The sequence below is a fragment of the Hippoglossus stenolepis genome, chromosome 19 (genome assembly GCF_022539355.2).
Source record: "Hippoglossus stenolepis isolate QCI-W04-F060 chromosome 19, HSTE1.2, whole genome shotgun sequence".
In the NCBI taxonomy this organism is placed as follows: domain Eukaryota; kingdom Metazoa; phylum Chordata; class Actinopteri; order Pleuronectiformes; family Pleuronectidae; genus Hippoglossus; species Hippoglossus stenolepis.
In genome coordinates this window covers 16181909-16201910 of record NC_061501.1, presented here as the reverse complement: position 1 = coordinate 16201910, position 20002 = coordinate 16181909, and the positions used below count along the sequence as shown (strand labels likewise).

Genomic DNA, 20002 nt, shown 5'->3' with positions numbered 1-20002 from the left:
GCCTATTTCACGGGCCACTAATGGGTTCCAGGACGAGCTTTAGGATTCAAAGGCATGCGGTGCTTCTCATGATAATCCGAAGCGCCGGCAATCGGTTTACTGCTGATAGCCCCGGCCACCGTCTGGGTGGTGCACTCACCGCTGGACTGCCGTGAAGCCGAGTCAATTTGCCGGCCCCCGGGAGGAAAGACAGGTTCAAGCTCGCACAACAAGTCATCAATGGCATTTTAACCCGGTGTTGTCACTCTGCGAAGAAGTTTTGGGTTTTGGCTCCCGCTGTCGCACTGGAGGGGTCATGGGTCAGAATCGATAGACCATTATGGAGCATCAGAGCTGATAGAGTCCAGGAGCTATAGCTGTAGTCCTCTGAAGAGACGAGGGGAGAGGAGCCAAGGTTAGATGCATGAGAGGACAGGCTGAGGGGGTGTGTGAGTGTGTGTGTGTGTGTGTGTGTGTGTGTGTGTGTGTGTGTGTGTGTGTGTGTGTGTGCACGGGGGCAAAACGGAGGGAGGAAAGCAATTTTTTGGTCTTTTAAAGAGCTGCTATTCCACGGCAAATTAAAAAGCCATTATAAAGATTACATGGCGGCAAACAATGTCAGGCAGATTAGCATTTAGACAGTGGCTGAGGGAGACACTGTGAGGAACACAGAAAGGTCTGGTAATGAGCTCTACCATGGTGATTGGGAGATTATGATTATGAATATGATTCCCTGCTTTATTCTTATAAGAGTACTTTAAATCCCAAGGGTCAGACAAAAGCTCTGGAAACACAATGGAGAGGTTCGGAGTAATAGAATCTTCGAGTGGACATTTCATCCTCTGAAAGGTACTGAAAGGATCTTACTGTTACTCCTGGTAATTTTCTTTCGCACATTTTCTCTTTTTTTTCGGTTGAAGGGATAACCCATTACATCCAGACTGCACTTTTTGAAGTTCTGCAGTTAGCTGTATGTGCCCGTCCAGCTGATTCCAGCTTTAAAAGTTGCAGAAACTGGAGTTCTCCATTGCATTCCCCACTGCCTGTGCTGCAGAATGAAGTGAAGGCAAAACCCTTTATCCCACGTGTGTCACCGGCCGCCCGTGTTATGCAACATGAATTTGAGGAGCCACGCGACCAAATCAAAGCTGAAAGGGTGTAAAAGAGAATCTGAGCCGCCTGAAGGTGAGCTGGTGAGTGAAATAAGCACATCCATTACCAACATCCGCTCCTGTCCATTCTTTTCCAGAGAGCTATCAGTACTCGGTGCCGGAGTCACTGCCGGTGCAATCTGTGGTGGCGAGGATCAAGGCGGCGGACGCGGACATAGGCTCCAACGCCGAGATGGACTACCGGATCATGGACGGAGACGGGCCCGGCACGTTCAACATAACAACAGACGACGACACACAGGACGGGGTGATCGTCCTGCTAAAGGTGAGACATGAACCACAATCTGCCTTTCATGAAATAACAGAAAACACTCAGTCAGACTGTGAATGGAGCCTCTGGTGAATATTTTTGTTAGAAGCTGGAACCTTTGTACCGTGACTCTCTGCCTGTATTTGGCTCTGAAGCCTCTTTTCTGCAAGTCAGTGAGACGTAGGAAAAAATGTTCAGGCTGTTGGATAGAGCCCTGTACGGAGCAGCTGCTATGACATTGAGTGTTACTAGAAATGTAGATTGGAGCCGTGTGATGACTGTTAACGATGTAGTAGTGTATCTAGGCCTGGGCAATAAAACAATATTGATAATTATTGCATTATAAATGTCATCAACAAGCAAAATGACAAAATTCCAATATAAATTGATATGTTGCCTGTTGTGCAAACACATAGAAGAAGAGTTTAAAACCACAATCTTCACTCAGGAGTAAAAAACTAGTCTTTAAAATATAATAATTATCTGACATTTATTGCGATAATTATTGATATCAAATGGGATTTAAAGATAATTATCGAATCCAATGAAAAGCCCTGAAACCAACAATGAATTGATCGCACTGACTAATATTCCCTGTGAACCTAGAACCTAATATACTGTGGCTTATTCTTCTGAGCCGTGAACCTCCTTTGTTGTCCAGGAACCATTAAAAAGACATCAGCGAGCCACACAGCTCCACTCTCTGACATTTAACTTTATTACTCTGATCATGGGCTCTGGAGTTTTTGTATGAAACCACGTTTTAATTCACTAGATCTGGATTTTTCATCTGGATCTTCGCCAAACTGCACAAGACTCATAGATACCAGTCGCCTAAATACCTCCGATTCAGTCTTTAATCAAGATCCATGAATTATTCTCGGAGAAATCACTGAAAATATTGCAAAGTGCCTCATCTTGCAATGTTAAAGAAAGTGGAAAAAGGAATCCTGGATCCGCCCCCTGTTCCGAATCTGCATCAAACTTTATAGAGTTTCACATAAAATTGGTTGAGTGGTTTTTGTGACGTCCTGCTAACTAACAAACGCTGATAAAACCCTCTTGTGCAGAGGAAATGATATATCTGTGGACATTCATCTTCAATAAGAACTAATGGAGCTAAGAGCCACAGACAAGATGGTCACGTTATTGCTTTTGGTTCCTGCAGCGTTTCCCTCAGAATTAATTCAACCTCTGGTGGAAATAATACATCATCGTTAATGCAATTTCTTATAATCAGGAATTATCCAAAAAAACAAACATTGCAACCGTTTCACAAATGTTTGATCCGGTGAGATCTGTGGGCTGCAGGCTGCATAATGCTTGTTTACTGGAGGACATCAGTGGAGCTGCCTCTCCCAGTTTCCCTCTCTCCTCTTCATCTGTCTCCCTGTGTTTCAAAGTGTCTCCTGCACCTTCGGATTAAGTGATGATCACTAATGACAAATCAACAGTGACCATCTCCAGCAGCTTGGACAGAAGTAGTGCTGTCACCGGAAAGGTTCGGCACCCCAGCGGCTCCGAACACGCCGCTATCTACCGAACCAACAGACAGCGCAGAGATCACAGCGGTGATTGATGACGGGAACAGAGAGACTCTAATACTCCTCTCACCGAGGGAACCGAGATGCTATAAATAATGTCATTGACATCCGCCCACATAAATAAATAAAACTTCTCAAGTTGAATGTGTAACAAAGCCACTGATTCATTTATACGGGGGAAATTTGTTGCGCATTCTTGCCTCATTTTCAGATGCTTCGGAGCTCGCACTTCACATTCGAGGGTGTCGGAAGATTTGAAACGGTCTCCGCAGGCCACGTGGATGTGACAGTACATTGCTGCAGCTCTTTTGGGGGCGGCAGACGGGGAGAGAGAGAGAGAGAGAGAGAGAGAGAGAGAGAGAGAGAGAGAGAGAGAGAGAGAGAGAGAGAGAGAGAGAGAGAGAGAGAGAGAGAGAGAGAGAGAGAGAGAGAGAGAGAGAGTGTCGGGCCCAAGCAGAACTCGTCAGATGGGCCATTTTGATCCTCTGTTTGTTTTGCAGCAAACTCAGACAATTACAACATCGGGGGGAGAGAGAGTCGCTGACGATGAAAGTGTCAAATCAATGGTGTCCTGAAGTATATTATGTGTTGCAATGGGGAGTTCGATAATCCAGACAAAATGACAAAATGTCTCAAAAGCGTTCATTTCACAACACTTTTCACAATGTGCCGTGACACTCTTCAAATCAATGTAATTGCCTTCAGAGCTCAAAATATAACCCGTCAGAGAGCGACTCTGTTTCAGCCATTTGAGATTGTAATGGGTGTTTAGAGGCTAGATCCTTAATTGGGATCAATAGCTCAGCTTTTTATTGATGATGCACTGATTTACATACTGGTTAAAAAAGGTAAAAACCACTAACCTGCCTTAACATTTGGCTTTTGTCCGAAATGGGAATGAATACAATAGGCTTTTATTAAAGTAATAATACATACATATATACATATAGAAATTGGTCCTTCACCCTTGGCTGCCTGACATCTTATTTTGAAAATGAAGATCACGTTGCATATTCTTCCTCTGTCTCCTCCAGCCTCTGGACTACGAGACGAAGAGCAGCTTCTCTCTGAGAGTCGAAGCCACGAACAGGAACATTGACTCCAACTTCTTGACCTCGGGCCCGTTCAGCGACACCACATCGGTCAAAGTGACGGTGGAGGACGTGAACGAGCCGCCCGTCTTCTCCTCGCCGCTCAGCAAGATGGTCATTTCGGAGGACGCCAAAGTGGGCACCTCAATCGGGAGGGTGTCCGCCCACGATCCAGACACCTCCAACAGCGCCATCAGGTACCGACGATTCACTCGCATGCTATTCTTTAAACTCACAATTAACTTTGAATTTCCCAAAGAATTCTGATAAAGCCAAAGTAAAGAAGACTAATTAGTTAATCCAGTCAACTGCTCCACGTTATCTGCAATCACAAGGAATCTGAGGACCCTCGAAAAAGTCCCCATGCGGCTTTCACAAAAAACAGAGGCCAGATGGTGGGAGGGCCAAGGAGTGCAGCATTTGCAAAAGTGAAATGCCATCTTGAACACGAGAAGGGCATTCCTGCAGGAGGGTCAAGGCTCGACACTTGTGCCGTGGCATTCATTACTCAAAACAAGCACTCGCGTTACCAATCTGTGCCGTGTCCCACTCAAGATCCCACCTCTTCTGCATTAATTGAATGCACATTGTACGGCATTCATGCTCGGCCTGTTTGGATTGTTACTAATCTTAATCAGAAAATCTAATTACTGCACCATTGTAGCTGTAAATTGCCTCTTTTTTGCTCCTGTGACTGTTATCAGCCGAGGCAAGATATTGCACTACATCTGTTGAAATTAAAATTATTGTGGAACTAATGCAGCCACAAGAGTCAAATTACATTGCAATAATACCCTTTGGATGTAGGCTAATTGAAGTTGTAATTTCCTCTCGTTGCTGCGTATTGAAAGGGTTTGATCAGTGTTGTGTGCTGAGGGACGAGTAGACAGCCTTCAGTTTTATCGAAATTTAATAAGGTTTCTTGGTATAAAGTTCCAAGTTCCTGTTGCAATACCTGAAATTCAAGTGCACTTTTTGATAAAAAAGGAAAATTGTACACGTTATATAAAGCGTGAGCTCAATCCATTGATTGATTAAAGTTGGTAATGCATCAACAGAAGGTGCTGCAGGATGATGGAACCAAACTACAATCATCTTTCGTCGCACGTAGAAGAAACACTACAACGTCTGGATCGATACCACTTTCCCAAAGCAGCATTTAAAAGTATACCGGCCGTGTGTTTGTGTCCAGGTACTCCATCGACAGGAACACGGACTTGGAGCGCTTCTTCAACGTGGACGCCCTGAGTGGGATCATCAGCACGGCCAAGCCCCTGGACCGCGAGGCCAACTCGGTCCACAACCTCACCATCTTCGCCATTGAGAGTCGTGAGTTTACCTGAAGCAAACAGTCGTCAGAGCTAACGGTTCACTGAAGCCCTCTGAAGAAACATCAACCTTTAATTAGGCTTTTTTTAGCAAAAGTAAAAGTGTAAGGAAGGGATATAACTTTTTGCAATCTATTCAAAAAGACGTAGAGAAATAACAAGACAGAGAATATACAGTGCAGGGGGAGGCAGAAAATAATGTTAACATTTCACAAAAATACCACGGACAGAGTTTGCAAATTAACAATAATATGTTTATTAAAAACAAAAGCAGTGATATTAGCATCAATATAGAAGCAAAAGATGTGCGTATGATTTAGTGTAATTGTGCAAATGCAACATGCTTCACGCCTGAGCTTGTTTATGTGCATCTGCTCTAATTTAAGCTATTAGCTGCAATTCACACTATTTCATTAACTAACAACACTGTTGACATAAATAAGAAGAAAACAATATAGATTTCTCCGTATGTGGAAGCTGGTTTCGAATCTTTCCTGGATTTGGGGAAGTTTAAACCACGACAATCTGCAGCTAACATTGTTTGATATGCTCACTCACTAAATACATTGATTATTCCTTATTTTAAAAGTCTTCTTTGCTCTTGTAACATTAAATATTGTTTGAAACTACAAACTGTTTTATTTTACATCATAAAGCAAAGCAGGTCTAAACACCAATAGGCTCCAAGCAATACGTCGTTTGTCATGTTTTCTACACATTGATATAGAGTTTCTTTTGCCTTTTAGCTTTAACCTCAACTTTAAACATAGTAATCAGCAAGTCTATTATAAAAATGTCACTTTAAAACAAGTCAGCTGGAAACATACAAAATTGGGAGTTTTCATGAACTCACTCCAGTTGCTAACTAGAAATGTGAAGGCTGCTTTATCTTTGTGCTAAATCCAAACACCCGTTGTTTAGATAAAGACTCTGGTAAATCTGCAGAACATCCATTTAGTGTTTTAGTTCGTAACCTGTGTAAATACACGAAACCTCCGATCCTCTCTGTGCTCACATCCTCTTCATAACATCCCGTACCTTCCTCTGCTGCGGACGACACAATCGTTGGGGTCGTGTCGGGCTGTCGGGGAATGTTAATTCACGCACGGGGCGGTCGCTTTGACCTCCATGTCGCTTTGAGCCGCGGGGACGAGATGCTGACTAAGGGTGGGCGATCTCACCCACGGGTGAACTATGTTAATGTGATGTGAAGAAGTCCCGCGTGCCTTTTTTCTTTTTTTTTGTTCATCTCTCGATGCCTCCAAGGACGCGAGTGCCTTTCTTTACTCTCTCTCTCTCTCTCTCAGCATTCCTATCGTTTCACCACCGTCACGCAATCGACAACAATCATCTGCACCCGATCTGCCGAGCAGTTCTCGACAGCTGCATCACATCAGTATAAGTTACAGAAAGACAAGCGGCCTGTCAGCTCGGCACTTCCTCTGCTTTCACGTCTTCTGACTGAGCACAGTGTGAAAAAGGGTATTCATCGTTTTTTCTTCTTCTCATCACTCTTCGCTTCAAAGACGTGTTTTTATTTACATCTAAGGACACATAGACACACCGCGCGGTTGATTCCCGAGTGTGAGCTCTCGCCTGATATAGCAACAAAGAGAAGGCAGCATGTAATAATAGCCGTATGAAATGTCACGACGGTCCCTCACGCATGAGGAACTGGCTCCTGACACATAGTGACGCCCAGCCGCTGTTTTCAGCCGGGAACATCTTCGAGTTCGTGGACTGGCAGCAACGTTCGCTGCCCCGTACGCCTCATGACAGTATTTATAGTAAATGGGTTCTTTTGTAACTCAAGAGGGTGCAGGGACTCTTCGGGTTGAGGGATGTTGTGCATTTCAGCTGCAGTCACTCACATTTCATCCGCCCGGCCCGGACCACGCCAATGACAACAAGTCTGTGGCCCGAGGCTCCGCGCGTCCTTTTTATCACCATCAAATCAGCCGGGCCGAATGTCAGCGCGTCATCTCTGGCTGGCATGGAGGCGACGCCAGGCTAAATCATCATCTTGCACTCAGACGCAGCCATTTAGCCATCAGAGCATGTCAGGCAGACAGAGGCGCGAAGCCCACTGATTGCCCACGCAGCCCCCCCCCCTGACAACAAGCCTGCATCGAGTGTAATCACTTTGGCTTCTCCAAAGCAAAGAGGACACCAGCTGCTGGAAGCACACGCTGCATATTTCATCACAGCAGCTCTTTTCCCCCCCCTCCTCCTTTGCGATTAATAAAAAAACATGAGAAAGATTAATATTCAATAATTCGGTCAAATGCATCAAGGATAAGTTGAGGGGGGAAAATTTACTGCGAATTAAACGAGGACTCTTCTTCTCTCCTTCTCTTTTTCAGAGGACCCGACCCAAATCGGAAAAGGCCTCACTCTCATCACAGTCATGGACATAAATGATAACGCACCGGTCTTTGCCATCGACTATGAAACCATCCTCTGTGAAAACGCGATGCCAGGACAGGTAAGGCCCAGAAATGTCTCTGCAGTTGATCCAGCTCGCCTTCGTTTTTTTTTTTTATCCACTCCCCACACTCGCTTGAAGTTTGGCCTCGCAGAGACAGCCCGCTGACTCTCAAAGCCATTAAAAGTCTTTCTTGTTCCTCAAAACAAGTCCACTGTGCACACATCCTCTCCACAGCTCCGGGTCATCCCAGGGAAACGGCATCATTAGGATGAGACACATCCTTAAGATTTAATAGCAGGTATTGTAGGTGTTATTGTTCATTAGCGGTGTTGCTCTCATTCCATACTGTCAAAGCCAACTGAATTAATGACAGTGCTTGACTCTGCCCGCGGTCCTAATCCGCAATAATATCACAGCGTAATGTGATATCTCATGCTGGGACGGAGGAGTGATCTGCCACGGTATGACTTTCCGTGCGGAAGCCCTTTTGTAATTAGACCATCAACCGCACAAGGGCACGAGGGCACGAGGGCAGAGAAATGCATCACGGTATCGTGAAAAGGGGAACGTGGGAGATTTTCAGAGAATGGAGGTTTTGCAGGAGAAGAATCTTCTCATATTCCCCGTGTTGAGCATTTGGCCTCATTGTTGCTAAATGACTTGTGCGTCTGCGGCGGCGATTCGTCTGCTCGTGGCATTTGGAAAATACAATCAGAGGCGAGGGTAAAGGAGGCGTGTAGACCTGAATAAGTACAATTGATCAGAATGATGCATTGTTTCGGAAATGGCTATTAGGCCCTTTTTAAATATCTTATTTGCATTCGCGTTTCGGAGTTTGCCGCTGAGCTCACGGTTGGGTGAACAAAAATAGCAAATGATTCCATTTGCGAAACTGAAAGATAATATTTCATGTGTGCATTTGTTTTTGTTTTTTCATGTGTGCGTTGTGCTTGACCACGATGTGGCTGTTGTTTCAATGAGGTTGTTCTGAACAGGTCGTTGTTTGCTGGGGGATGTTCATTATTTCTCTCATTTCACTTTTGTTAAAATCACAAAATAACAGAAGTAAAGTTCACCATCTACAATTCAACCTACCTCGAGGTATTTTGAAACATTGCTAAATGTAAATTGAATTCATCACAGTTTAGCCTGGGGGCCAGATCATTTTGTGGAATAAACATCAACTCTATATTAGTAGTTATTGAAGAATCTACCAGAGCTGAATGTCTATTTTTGGTTCATGATCCCGCCACTTATCCTCACTAGAAGATTGTCGCCCAGTGACACTGAATTCAGAGCAACTCCAGCAACTATCAATCGCCCGTCAATACGCCCTGACTTTCACATTCAGCACATCATTTGTACATTTCTCTGCACCGGCGCCTGATAAATTATGGCACCGCGACTATGACAATACTGAAACAAAGTCATTCCCCAGCAATCAAACCGGCCCCCAGGACACAGTAACAGCCGTGGCCCATGACAGCATCATCAGCAGGAAAAGGTACAGCAAATCTGTAATTACTCAGCTGAAGCAGACAGATTGCTTACTCAATGCCAGCCATAGCTGAGCCCCCACCATCAAGTGTAGCTAGGAGCTACTCTGCTGTAAAGTGCCGAGCCGGTGGTGACGGAGACCTGTATCTTCATCCACCCAGCGAGCTGACGAGCTGCATTCAAATTCTATATAGTCTGTAAGTGGTGCAGTCGTAAATGTGCTGCTGCAGCTCGAAGCCTCGGCCAGTATACAAAGCACTGTGTGTGTAAAGTAAATACAAAGTTAAACTTGAGTGAAAAATGTGATTAATGCGTGATTACAAAGCCAGCTCGCTGGCAAGTTAACTTCAGTTATAAATAAAAAAAACATTCAGTGTTCTTTGTCATTTCACGTTTTTAAATCTAAACTAAAATGAAATTTGTTTACTTTTAGATCATGGCATTCTGCATGTGAAATGCTCAAAGCTTATCTGACAAATATCATGAAATCCCATGTGACAATATTCACATTTCGAATTTATGTTTCACATGTGCAACGTCATATTTTACAACTGACTTGATTTTTCACCAATTCCACTTGCTACACAATCACAGCTTCCATTCCAATGCAGTCGTCTGTTGGGGCAACAATGAAGTGCACCGGTGGGACGCTGCACGTTCGGACTGAATAATGAAGACAGGCAAAATGAAAATTTCATGATGAAATTTACACCCAAAAATACACACAGAGCAAAAAGAGGGGAAGAGGGCGGTTGACATTTGAATGTGAAAACACCGTTTGAATCCCAACGAGGTGCCGGCTGTCTGTTAGCAGGCGGACTGGGTGGACTGGGTACCTGTCGGATGTGCGCTCCACCGCCCTCCTGATTCCTGATTAATTAAAATGCTCCTGTTGTGTTTGTGTGTCTGGTGGTAGAGCAGCGAACTGTTGGCTCTACTCGCTGCCTCTCCTGCACCGTGAGCTTTGCTCGAAAAACCTCCGGCCGCCCACCGGCTGTCACGCCCATTGGCTTATTCACAGCTGCGACAAAGATGAAATAATATTTGCCAGTTGGGATCGGAGTTGACTCTGCGGCTCTGTAGGACAGATTAACAGGGAGCGCACGGATGGAGCAACCTGCCATTTTTCAGGCCTAATTAAGGGCGTCTCGTGGCACCGGCTCTCTCCAGAGAGGCCACTTGTTACGGATCACCGGTGCGTCTGTCTTCTGCCATAATATTAACTGATATTATGATGGGGGTGGAGGGGGGCAGGGGCAGTGGGAATGGTGTGGTGGGTCATGTTGTACAATCACTTCAGTGTAACCATTACATACATGAGTGGACTTGGCATTCTGCTGCCCCCATCTGCTCCCCTGCCCCTCCCTGCTCCCCCAGCCTCCCCGAGGAGGCTCAGCAGCCACGAGACACGCGTGAACGCTGGTTAGCCCCAGAACACAGGTTTTTTTCTAAGTGAGAGAGGTGAAGTGGGGACAAAGACAAAGGTGCATGCCATTGTTCTAACAGCAACAGGAATTTCTCAGTATTTTCATTAGACTCATTTGCCGCCGCGGTCGGCAGTTAGGGCTTCGGCGGCGGCGGCGGCTGTGAGACTCGGCTCACGGAGGCAATTAAGGTGCGGAGCGCTCAGTTCCTGATGGCTGCAATTTGCGTCAGATGTGGCGCTCCTGCTGTGAGTCATAACTCTCAGTCCAGTCTGAACACACGGACATGATACACATAGTTTTAGATGCAATGAGATCCCAGTAATATCATTATCTGTGATGTCTACTCTGAATAAACATCCATACATTAGATTTATAGAAACAAGATGCTCCTTATGAATCCAGAACTCTCCTGAGGATTTCTTCACTATCACATTAATCCACTGGTGGAATTTTAATGGAGCACAATTTGCCAAAGCGGCACAACTTCCCCAAATATTATGAGAACTATTCTTCCTATAAACTGAAGTTATAAGAGAGATTATCACTGAAGAAGTTTACACCTTCACGTCTGACCCCAGGTTCATGTCTGTGCTACATTGTTTACATTTGATGACTGTTGTATGACATGTGTACGTCCTGTCGTCATCACGTGTGTGAGCTGTGTCAACCTGGTCTTGTACCTGCACATCGATCGGTTTGTAGACGAACATGCATCTGACGTTAGCGTGTTTTCATTCAGCTATATCGTATTTGCTTACTGTTACTTTTCTGGATAAAGTGCATTTAAGAAAGTTGCTGAGTCTGTATTATCATCATGGTTTAACTATCGGAAAAGTGAACGTCCTTGTCGTTCAAAACATTTTATCATCGGAGGCGAAGACAGCAAAAGATTCTGCGAGCAGCTTTTCTGCTTCTCTTTCTTCTTCTGTTGTTTAATGTCGTCTGAACTTCCTGCAACTGGTCTGAAAGTCTGAACTGTCTCACACTGCAAATGAAACAAGTCTGAAGGTCTCCTCCAAATAAATAAATAAATAAATAAACACATTTGTGTGAAAGCCCTCGAAGATAAGGAATATTTATAAGCACCTAAAATACCCTTTAATGCTAAATATTATGATACAAATATTTTTAAATCACTTGAAATAAAAATGTCCAAACAACACACTTCTTGATTTACTGGATAATTGAATTCAAATATAGATATTTAAAAACCTGTTGACACACAAACATCAAATCATTTTAACTCGCAGCGCTGGAAGCTGGGTGTTTGAAAACCTCTGGTCATGAGCATTTCTGGTGTCGTCTCTTCCCCCCCGATCAAAACCACTTCACCTGCCACTTCTTACACGACCGCCCCCAGTGTCACATCGATCACTTAAATAAAAAACACATCCTCGCCCCCTTCCAGCTGAATAAACATCCATAAATCTGCTTCCCAGAACTTCCCTGAGTTTCAGCACATTTTTTAATATTTCACCAGTATCAAAGTAACCCGGTGATATCCATCTGTACACCCACGTGTGCACTGCAAACATGAACTGCTAATAGCTCATTCAGCATAGTTATTCATTATATTTCTGCTATTTCTCCCCTTTCCTGATCAAACCTGCAGTAATTACCGCCTCTTACCCGCTGCCTTGGCCCTCGCATCAATCACACACAACAAAAACACAACTTCACACCACCAGTCCGTCGTTAGAGGTGTTTCATCAGGGTGGGAGATATAAACAGATATGTCAAAGTGCAAGGGACGCGGAAAAAACAACCGTCTGCGCTATAAAAAGATGGAACACGGGGGCAAAAATTCATCTCGGATCTCGCCGGGACGTCGCTTCAGCCTCGGCACTTCCGGCGCGTTGGGATCACGCCAACGGACATGAATCTCGGCAGAAGATTCAGATAATCGATGATGAAACGAGAGAGTGGGCTTAGGAACGGATGAGATTGAAAAGATGACATTTGTTGAATGGCATTAGGATCTGTGTGTGTGTGTGTGTGTGTGTGTGTGTGTGTGTGTGTGTGTGTGTGTGTGTGTGTGTGTGTGTGTGTGTGTGTGTGTGTGCGTGTGTGTGAGTGAGCGGGTGCTGATGTGGGTGCTGAGGCTCCGTCAGTGAACAGTTCCGGGTGTCACACGCTGCTGACGTCTGGGGCGTCGATATCTTATGAAGCCGCAGCCGCCGCCGCCGCCACCAGCGGAGAGTGAGGGGTGTGAAAACCGCAGGGCCGCCATTTCCTCCGTCAACACAACCCCTGGTGACAGCTGTCACGTCGCCATGGCAACGAGTGCCACCTATGCAATGCTTATTTATACTCTGGGTTCAAGTTTCAAGTGTCTGGTGTGATCTGGTTGTGTGAGTCATTTACCAGCAGGGCTCCATGGGGGCTTAAGTGAAAGACTCATATCCCCGTTCACAATAATCAATGATAACTACACCTTATACGTCACTATAGCAACTGGCCTTTACGTTGTGAAAGTCCTGTCAGTTTCATTTCTCCACAGAGGAAGTTAACTCAGACTCAACGACTCTGCTCCACGAGCAGAAACTCAGAGACGGTGGAATAGATTCTAACGTGTTTACTCTGCCGCCGTCAAACAGAGGAAGGTGTTTTATTCAAGCTTGTTATCGCTGCGATCTCCTCGCACGTGCTCACTAAAGTCTCAGTCTGGACCCGGCTTATTAGCAGACATTACTTTCTTCATCACATCGGCCACAAAGTGAATGAATCCCGACGACTGGACTGGAGCCTTCAATCAAAAAAAGTTCAGACACTTTGAAGTCAAAAAGGATTTTTTCTGAAGTTAAACTTAAAGCCCTTATCTTGGGATGGATTTAGTTTTTAAAAAATGATATTAATATAATACTTGCATTTTGGGCTGCTGCGGCTCAGGAGGTAAAGAGGGTCGGTGGTTCGAATCCCTGCCTCCTCTATTCGGGCAAGATATTGAACCACAAATTGCCTCTGACACTTCTGCCAACAGTGTGTGAATGGTCCAACATCCAAAAATGTCTAAATGTTTTTAATTTAAGGTAAAAAAACATTATCATAATAAGAATAATGATAATAATCATCATCATAACAATACTAATTAAAATGATATTAAGAAGATTTCGCTCTGTTTTATCGTCAACTTTTAGATACTTTACTTTTTCTTATACTTCAGTCGGTATTTTAGAACTATTGATATTCAATAGCCGGACCTTTCCTTCGTTCAATAGAATATAACAAAGTTATCATTTTAGATAATTAGATAAAGAACTTGAGTGTGATCTGTTCCTAATGAACCTGCCATCATGATGCAGTGATGTATGATAAACATTGAGACTGAAGCATTCACCACAAATAGAGACGTGTTGATGGCTGTTTTTTCAGGTGTCACCTTCCAAGTCATGTTCACGTCGTTATTCATCACTTCGTTAGTAGAGCAACTGTCACTTCTCATCTCACGTGTTTGCTGATGTGTGCGTGGTGAAACTTGACATGTGTTAGTTTGTTAAAGTTTGTAAAGCTCTTTATAAAACATCCGTCTGCGGAGAGCTGAGATATTTTTGTGGAATTTTCCAGTGGGGCTGTTATGTGAGAACAAAAAATATCTGAGTCAGTCGCTCTGGACTTTATCCTTCAGACGTCTAGTAAACTGTCTGGAAGAAGGTGGAGCGAGTCTGTGTGAGAATACAGCAGCGGCGAGCGAGTGGGTCGTGTTGTTGACGTTTCTAACAGACGTGAAAGGAGACAGATATCTCAGCGTCACGCTTGTAGAAGACGCAGACGACGATGTCAACGTAGAAGGACAAGATTTCAGGGCTTTTGGGGACAAGGCCCGATGCCGGTGTTGAACAAAAACAATGATTTCCACAGCTGAGTTTATACATCATGTCCCCTAATTTTCTCCATATTTTCCCAGAGTTCATATCTGCAAACGAAACCTATCTATCCATCTGTTTGTTTGTCTGTCTGTGTGAAACCGTTGTTGTGCCGTATGTTGTTGGACGGTGGTTCGATTCCAACCATCTGTGGTCGTATGTTGAACAGGATTTGGAAAAAAGGAAAAGAAATGTGTTTCTGCACCACAACTATATTCATTTTATTTTGTAGAACATTCATTTAATTGGTTAATTTAATTTTTTTGTATGTTGCAAATGACTCTCACGGTAAATGAGTGTTCTCCCAGTTATTTTGTGATTTATTATGTCAGGAGACAGAGCTCTGGACCTTTATTCCACCGAACCACTGCTGCTCACGATAGAGGTTTTTAAGGAGCATATTTAAATCGAATTACAACTCGACACGTTCATATTTTTACATCACTGATAAGTGCTTTAAGTAATAAATAGAACATCTATGGTAACAATGTGATGTTTTATTGAAAAGAAAAACAGCCACGAGCCGAAGTTGTGCTTTAACAGAAAGATCATTTAGTTAAATTGAGCTTTAGATTTTAATGTGAAAGGCTGTATTGGATTTTATTGTCTTTTCTTAGCCTCTCCTGCAGAACGATTAGTATTCCTGCCTTCGAAATGCTGCTGGCAGAGTCGCTGCAATTCCATCAGTGCATCTGTCCCTGCATAGTTTATGCATCGTGCTGCTGTTGAGCTTTATGAGAGTTTCCGGCTGAGTCAGAAAACTTTTCGATTTCCTGCCTGCAAGTGGCCACACAGAGAGCAACACAATATACATATACATACGTGCTGATCCCCTTCTTTAAGTTCCTGTGAGTATGTCCTGCTCCCCATTTAATGCTTGAACTGTCCTGTCAATACAAAGTTCGGCAAAGTATGTATGAAAAAGGAGGATTCAACAGTCATCAATAGTCAATTATTCATTCATCGTCACCAAGGTGCATTGTGGGAGTATTTATGACCCAGGTGGATGCTGTCAAAATTGTCCCTATCCCACAATGCATTGTGTTATCTCTCTCTACCTCACACAGATGCACAAATACAATAGTTTCATCAATACAAAAAGATTTTCATTGTTTATCAGTTGAACTTGTCATGATTGGTTCAGTAGAAATATTCATCGTGTCACAAGGGGTCGCCGGCACAGGCCTCTGAGCAGCGGAGCAATTAATTCAATTTGAGGGGGGGGGGGGCCAACCCAGATAGCATACAGATGTGGGCCACTTCAGGCAGTGATGCGACACTTCTGGCCCCCGACAAAAAAGATGTGACCCCTAAAATTGCCCAAACAAATGCAGTGCACTAGACGAGGTGTAATCTGGATGTGAACCTGAAGTGGCTCGTGTGGTGAATATGGCCAAGAGCACAAAACAAACTCGGGGCCACCTTTGGCACCTTTGGTTGACTTGTGGCCCAGATCTGGCAAAACAGGAGCGGACCGCCCAAGTGCCATCGTTCCATCGAAATGTTGCTATTTGGGAAGTGATGGTTTTTACTGCCCCACTTTGTGTCTAAATTAAACAATCAGGTGATTCCCATGTCCTCCACGTACATAGAACAAATCAACAGCTAACTTGAAGGGCACTCTGTGACAGCATTTCTCCGCCAAGGATAACGCCCTATATCTCCCAATGAAAAACAAGATCCAGCCCCTTAATTGAATCTGCCCTAAAAGTTAATGAGTTCTCCTTTGGGCCACGCCCCCTCTCTTCTAGCAAGTTTCAATAAAATCGGTTCTGCAGTGTTTGAGTAACTCTGAAGATAAACAGACAGATAAATGTGACTTATTTTCAAATACCAGAATGCATTGCAGCTACGCTCTCTCCTTTCATCCAGCTTTTCATTACTTGTATTATTCTCTCATCTTCTCACATGACAGACGCAGGTTTCTCAGTGAGGGCTGGTTTTTCTTACCGAGGGCTCGTCCTCGAACAAAATGGCCCTTTTAAGACTCGAGGAGCAACCTTCTGAGTGCTGCATTAAAACAGTCCTTGATTTGAGATAACGTAGGTTAAAACCGTCTGCTGTTGAAGTTGTGATTATTCATTCCTGCATCACATTACAGCAAGTGGTGCTGTGAGAAGATCTACAACCGGAACCCGTGTGAAATGAGCAGTTAACGGTGGAATCAGATTCATTCATTCAAACTGTTTGAAGATTCTTGGTGAGTGTTCAGCAAACATTGTTTTGTCAGGTTAAGTTAAACAGACCTTTAAAGCCACAAGGTTAAAAGTTAAAGGTTAAAAGTTTTGCCTTAAAAACACCGGACATTTTAACTTTAAAAGATTTTACAGTTTGAGGTAGAAACTTTTTGAGTGTCCCTTTTTTATTTCTAACTATATATTCATATTTATCATATCATAAAACCAATAATAGTAGCACAGGAATAGTGTAGAAAAAAACACTCAGATAAACACAACATCATGTCGGAGGTCACAGGCCCTTTGTTGTGAATGTGAATGTTTCTTTAGCAGCAGTTCGTGTTTTTCTATCTAATTTACTCTGAACTTTGAATCAAAACTCTTCTAATCAATACATCTATATCAACTCTAAATACTCAGCACCAGTGAGTGTGTATGTGTGTGTGCGTTGCTCTGTTGTTTGCACATTCTCCTCCTCCTTCACCAAAGCCACAAATAGAGACACCTTTGTCCTTTTATATCCGCTCTGATCTGACGTGCAGCCATGTGTAAACTGGAAAAAAAAGACTCAATTCCGTGATTCATAGGCCTCCTCAGTCTTGCCTTCCGACAGGCACCAGTCTGCTGCGGCTTGCTAATGTCTTTCAGCCGGAATTTATGTCTACATCCATGCCTCTCTCCTCCTGTCTCCTACTCAACCCATTAGAGAATTCCCCAGCAAAGGTTCTGTGGAACGCCTTGCATCAGAGCCACACTAATGAAAGGCATTATACATTACAAAGTGTTTGATTTAAGGATGATTTACAGTTCTCTCGCTCGGCGGCGAAGGAATGGAAACCTTCCCCGAGATAAGCTCCGGAGCCATCTGCAAAATTCAAAGGACATCAAAGGGTTCAAATAGTGTGTAGGATTCATCATCGGTGTGCGAGCCACAGAGAAAGGTTTCTATCAGATGTGAGATTTCCATAACAGAGTGAGAGGCATGTGAGATATTATGATCCCGCAATCAATGGTTGGCTTTTCATGCTATGCAGCCGAGCATGCACACGCTGCATGTTTAGGTGAGAGGCGGCGGCGGCGGCGTCTACCTGTCACCGATCTGACGCCAACACAAACATCACTTCTGTCCGCGTACACACGAGATACCCCGCGTGTTTCCGGATAACCTTTTTTTTCCGCGCTCCCTGGATTAATTTCCCCCTTGCGCTGCAGAACCAAACAGTTGTGATTGTTTTATTTTCTGCTGATGAAAGGAGCAACTATTTTAATTTTGTTAGGAAACACGGTAAAATATTCATGAATTTTCACCCCGCCTGCCAGTTTCAATAATTGGCAGGATGTCGTTTGCCACCTACACCAAACCCCTAATACCTGACAGCTTGTAACCAGCAGCATTTAATCACAGCTGACAACTGATAATCCACGTCTCAGCGCTGATAGATCACTGGTGGGGGGGTTCTTCCTCTTCGCCCTCCCTCTTTCTCCTCATTTAAATTTTGTTTTTGTCTTGATGTCGGAGCTGTTCGGTGCTGGGATATGTGATAATTTAGTGTGAATTGCTTTTAAGAATCTCTTGGATCCCGTCCACGGGCGCGGGTTGTCGCAGGGTTGAGTTTGGAGATTGTCTACAAAGGATCCAGGAGGCTTGATCGAAATTCACAAGGACACTCCTGCAGTAACACCCACTTTGATGGCCGTCGCGGTGGCTATCATTTGTCGTCCATATGGCGTGTGTGTGTGTGTGATTCGCTGCTCCTGTACACCGCGTACCCAGTGAGATCTCTGCTTTTTTTTTTCTTCAAGTTCTGCCGCTTGGATGCTGAAATTAAAGCTCAGCGGGCGTCTGTTTTTTTTTTTCTTTTTCTTTTGCTGAAAACAGATAACTTGATTTTCAGATAACATGTTTGTATGAATAAAAAATCATTACGGCACATGCTGGTGGGTGCAAATAAATTGGTTTTATTTGGTAATTTGATTTCCTGCATTATTTAGATTTGTCAACACTGCTCTATAATGAAGGGGGTGAGATTCTGTTTAGTCCTCGAGTTCTGAGGCGGAATAAAATGGGCAGAAGCAAATAGAATTCACTTGTTTAACTCACACATATAAATGCGTGTCTTGCATCGCCCGGAGCCACAGCCGTCCTTATCATGAGTCATTTTCATACTTGCAATAATAAAGAAGAAATGCCTGCCTGGATAACATATTTATTTTGAACAGTGTCAGCGCAACATCCTTCTGACTGACCTGACACTGACTTCACTTTTCACACGGGCAACGCGGCTCTGATTGGATTTTAGATTGAAGAAGAATACGTGGAATACGTGCATCTACTGTTTAATGGTCATCACAACACATTTTATCACTCAGTACAGGCTGACACTGATTAATTATGATTTAATAAAGCAGATTTCGCTCTGATTACTGGAGGCTTTGCAAATTCTGCCCAATAGGTTTGTCCAGATTCAAGTGTATATGCCACAAAAAGTATTTTATTTATCTCAATTGTCTTTTAAAGAAATAATTTTTCATAATACTTATGTAAAATGCTATATTTCTTGAGGTTTACACTCTAAAACCCAAGATATAAGCATTCAAAGATTGTTAATAGTCCACTTTTGCTGGGAATGAAAATCATTACCAGATGTGCATAAATGAAGCTCATCTATCTTAATATTCCAGAAATCTCTGTCTGAATGTGGCCAATTTATCTCAGGAACCGTTCATGTTATCAGCTTCACTCTCGGTGTGCGTGTTGTCAAAGGCTGGAGGAAGTGCAGTTTTGAATTTGGTGGGATTTGGACATGAGACAAGTTCAATATTAATTAAATTACTGCAGGTTGCTTTTCCAGTTCCAGAAACAGAACTGCACCCTGCATCACCAGAGGCCGAACAGCAGGCAGGTTTAGAACGGGCATTGCACCAAACGTTGAGAAAAGTAAAACAGGATTTTTTTTTTTATTCGTTTATTTTCTGGTTTCTATATAAAAGAGTTAATATTAAACGTTCTCACTCAATGCTTTTATGAGAATAACTGCTTGACAATCATTTGCTCTCCCAAAGCAAACACTTTGTCCCTGAGAGGTTTCCAAGCTCCTGCCAAACGAGCACTTACTGTATTTAAGAGCTAAACGACAGGAAATCACAGCCAAACATTATAAAGGAAATATCTTTCCATCAATCAGAATACGAGCTCATTTTCTCCAGTTTACTGACCTGGCCTTTTAAGAATGATTTCTTGATGTA

The 20002-nt window shown here is 43.5% G+C and overlaps 1 protein-coding gene across 1 annotated transcript in view; it reads left to right on the top strand.

The window, feature by feature from the left end:
* Nucleotides 1–20002, top strand: part of cdh7a (cadherin 7a) — a 90342-nt gene that overhangs the window by 58278 nt on the left and 12062 nt on the right. The window contains exons 6-9 of the mRNA XM_035142856.2: nucleotides 1229–1416; nucleotides 3980–4233; nucleotides 5229–5365; nucleotides 7728–7849. Of these exons, the coding sequence (XP_034998747.1) occupies nucleotides 1229–1416; nucleotides 3980–4233; nucleotides 5229–5365; nucleotides 7728–7849 (701 nt within the window). The remainder of the gene's footprint in view (nucleotides 1–1228; nucleotides 1417–3979; nucleotides 4234–5228; nucleotides 5366–7727; nucleotides 7850–20002) is intronic.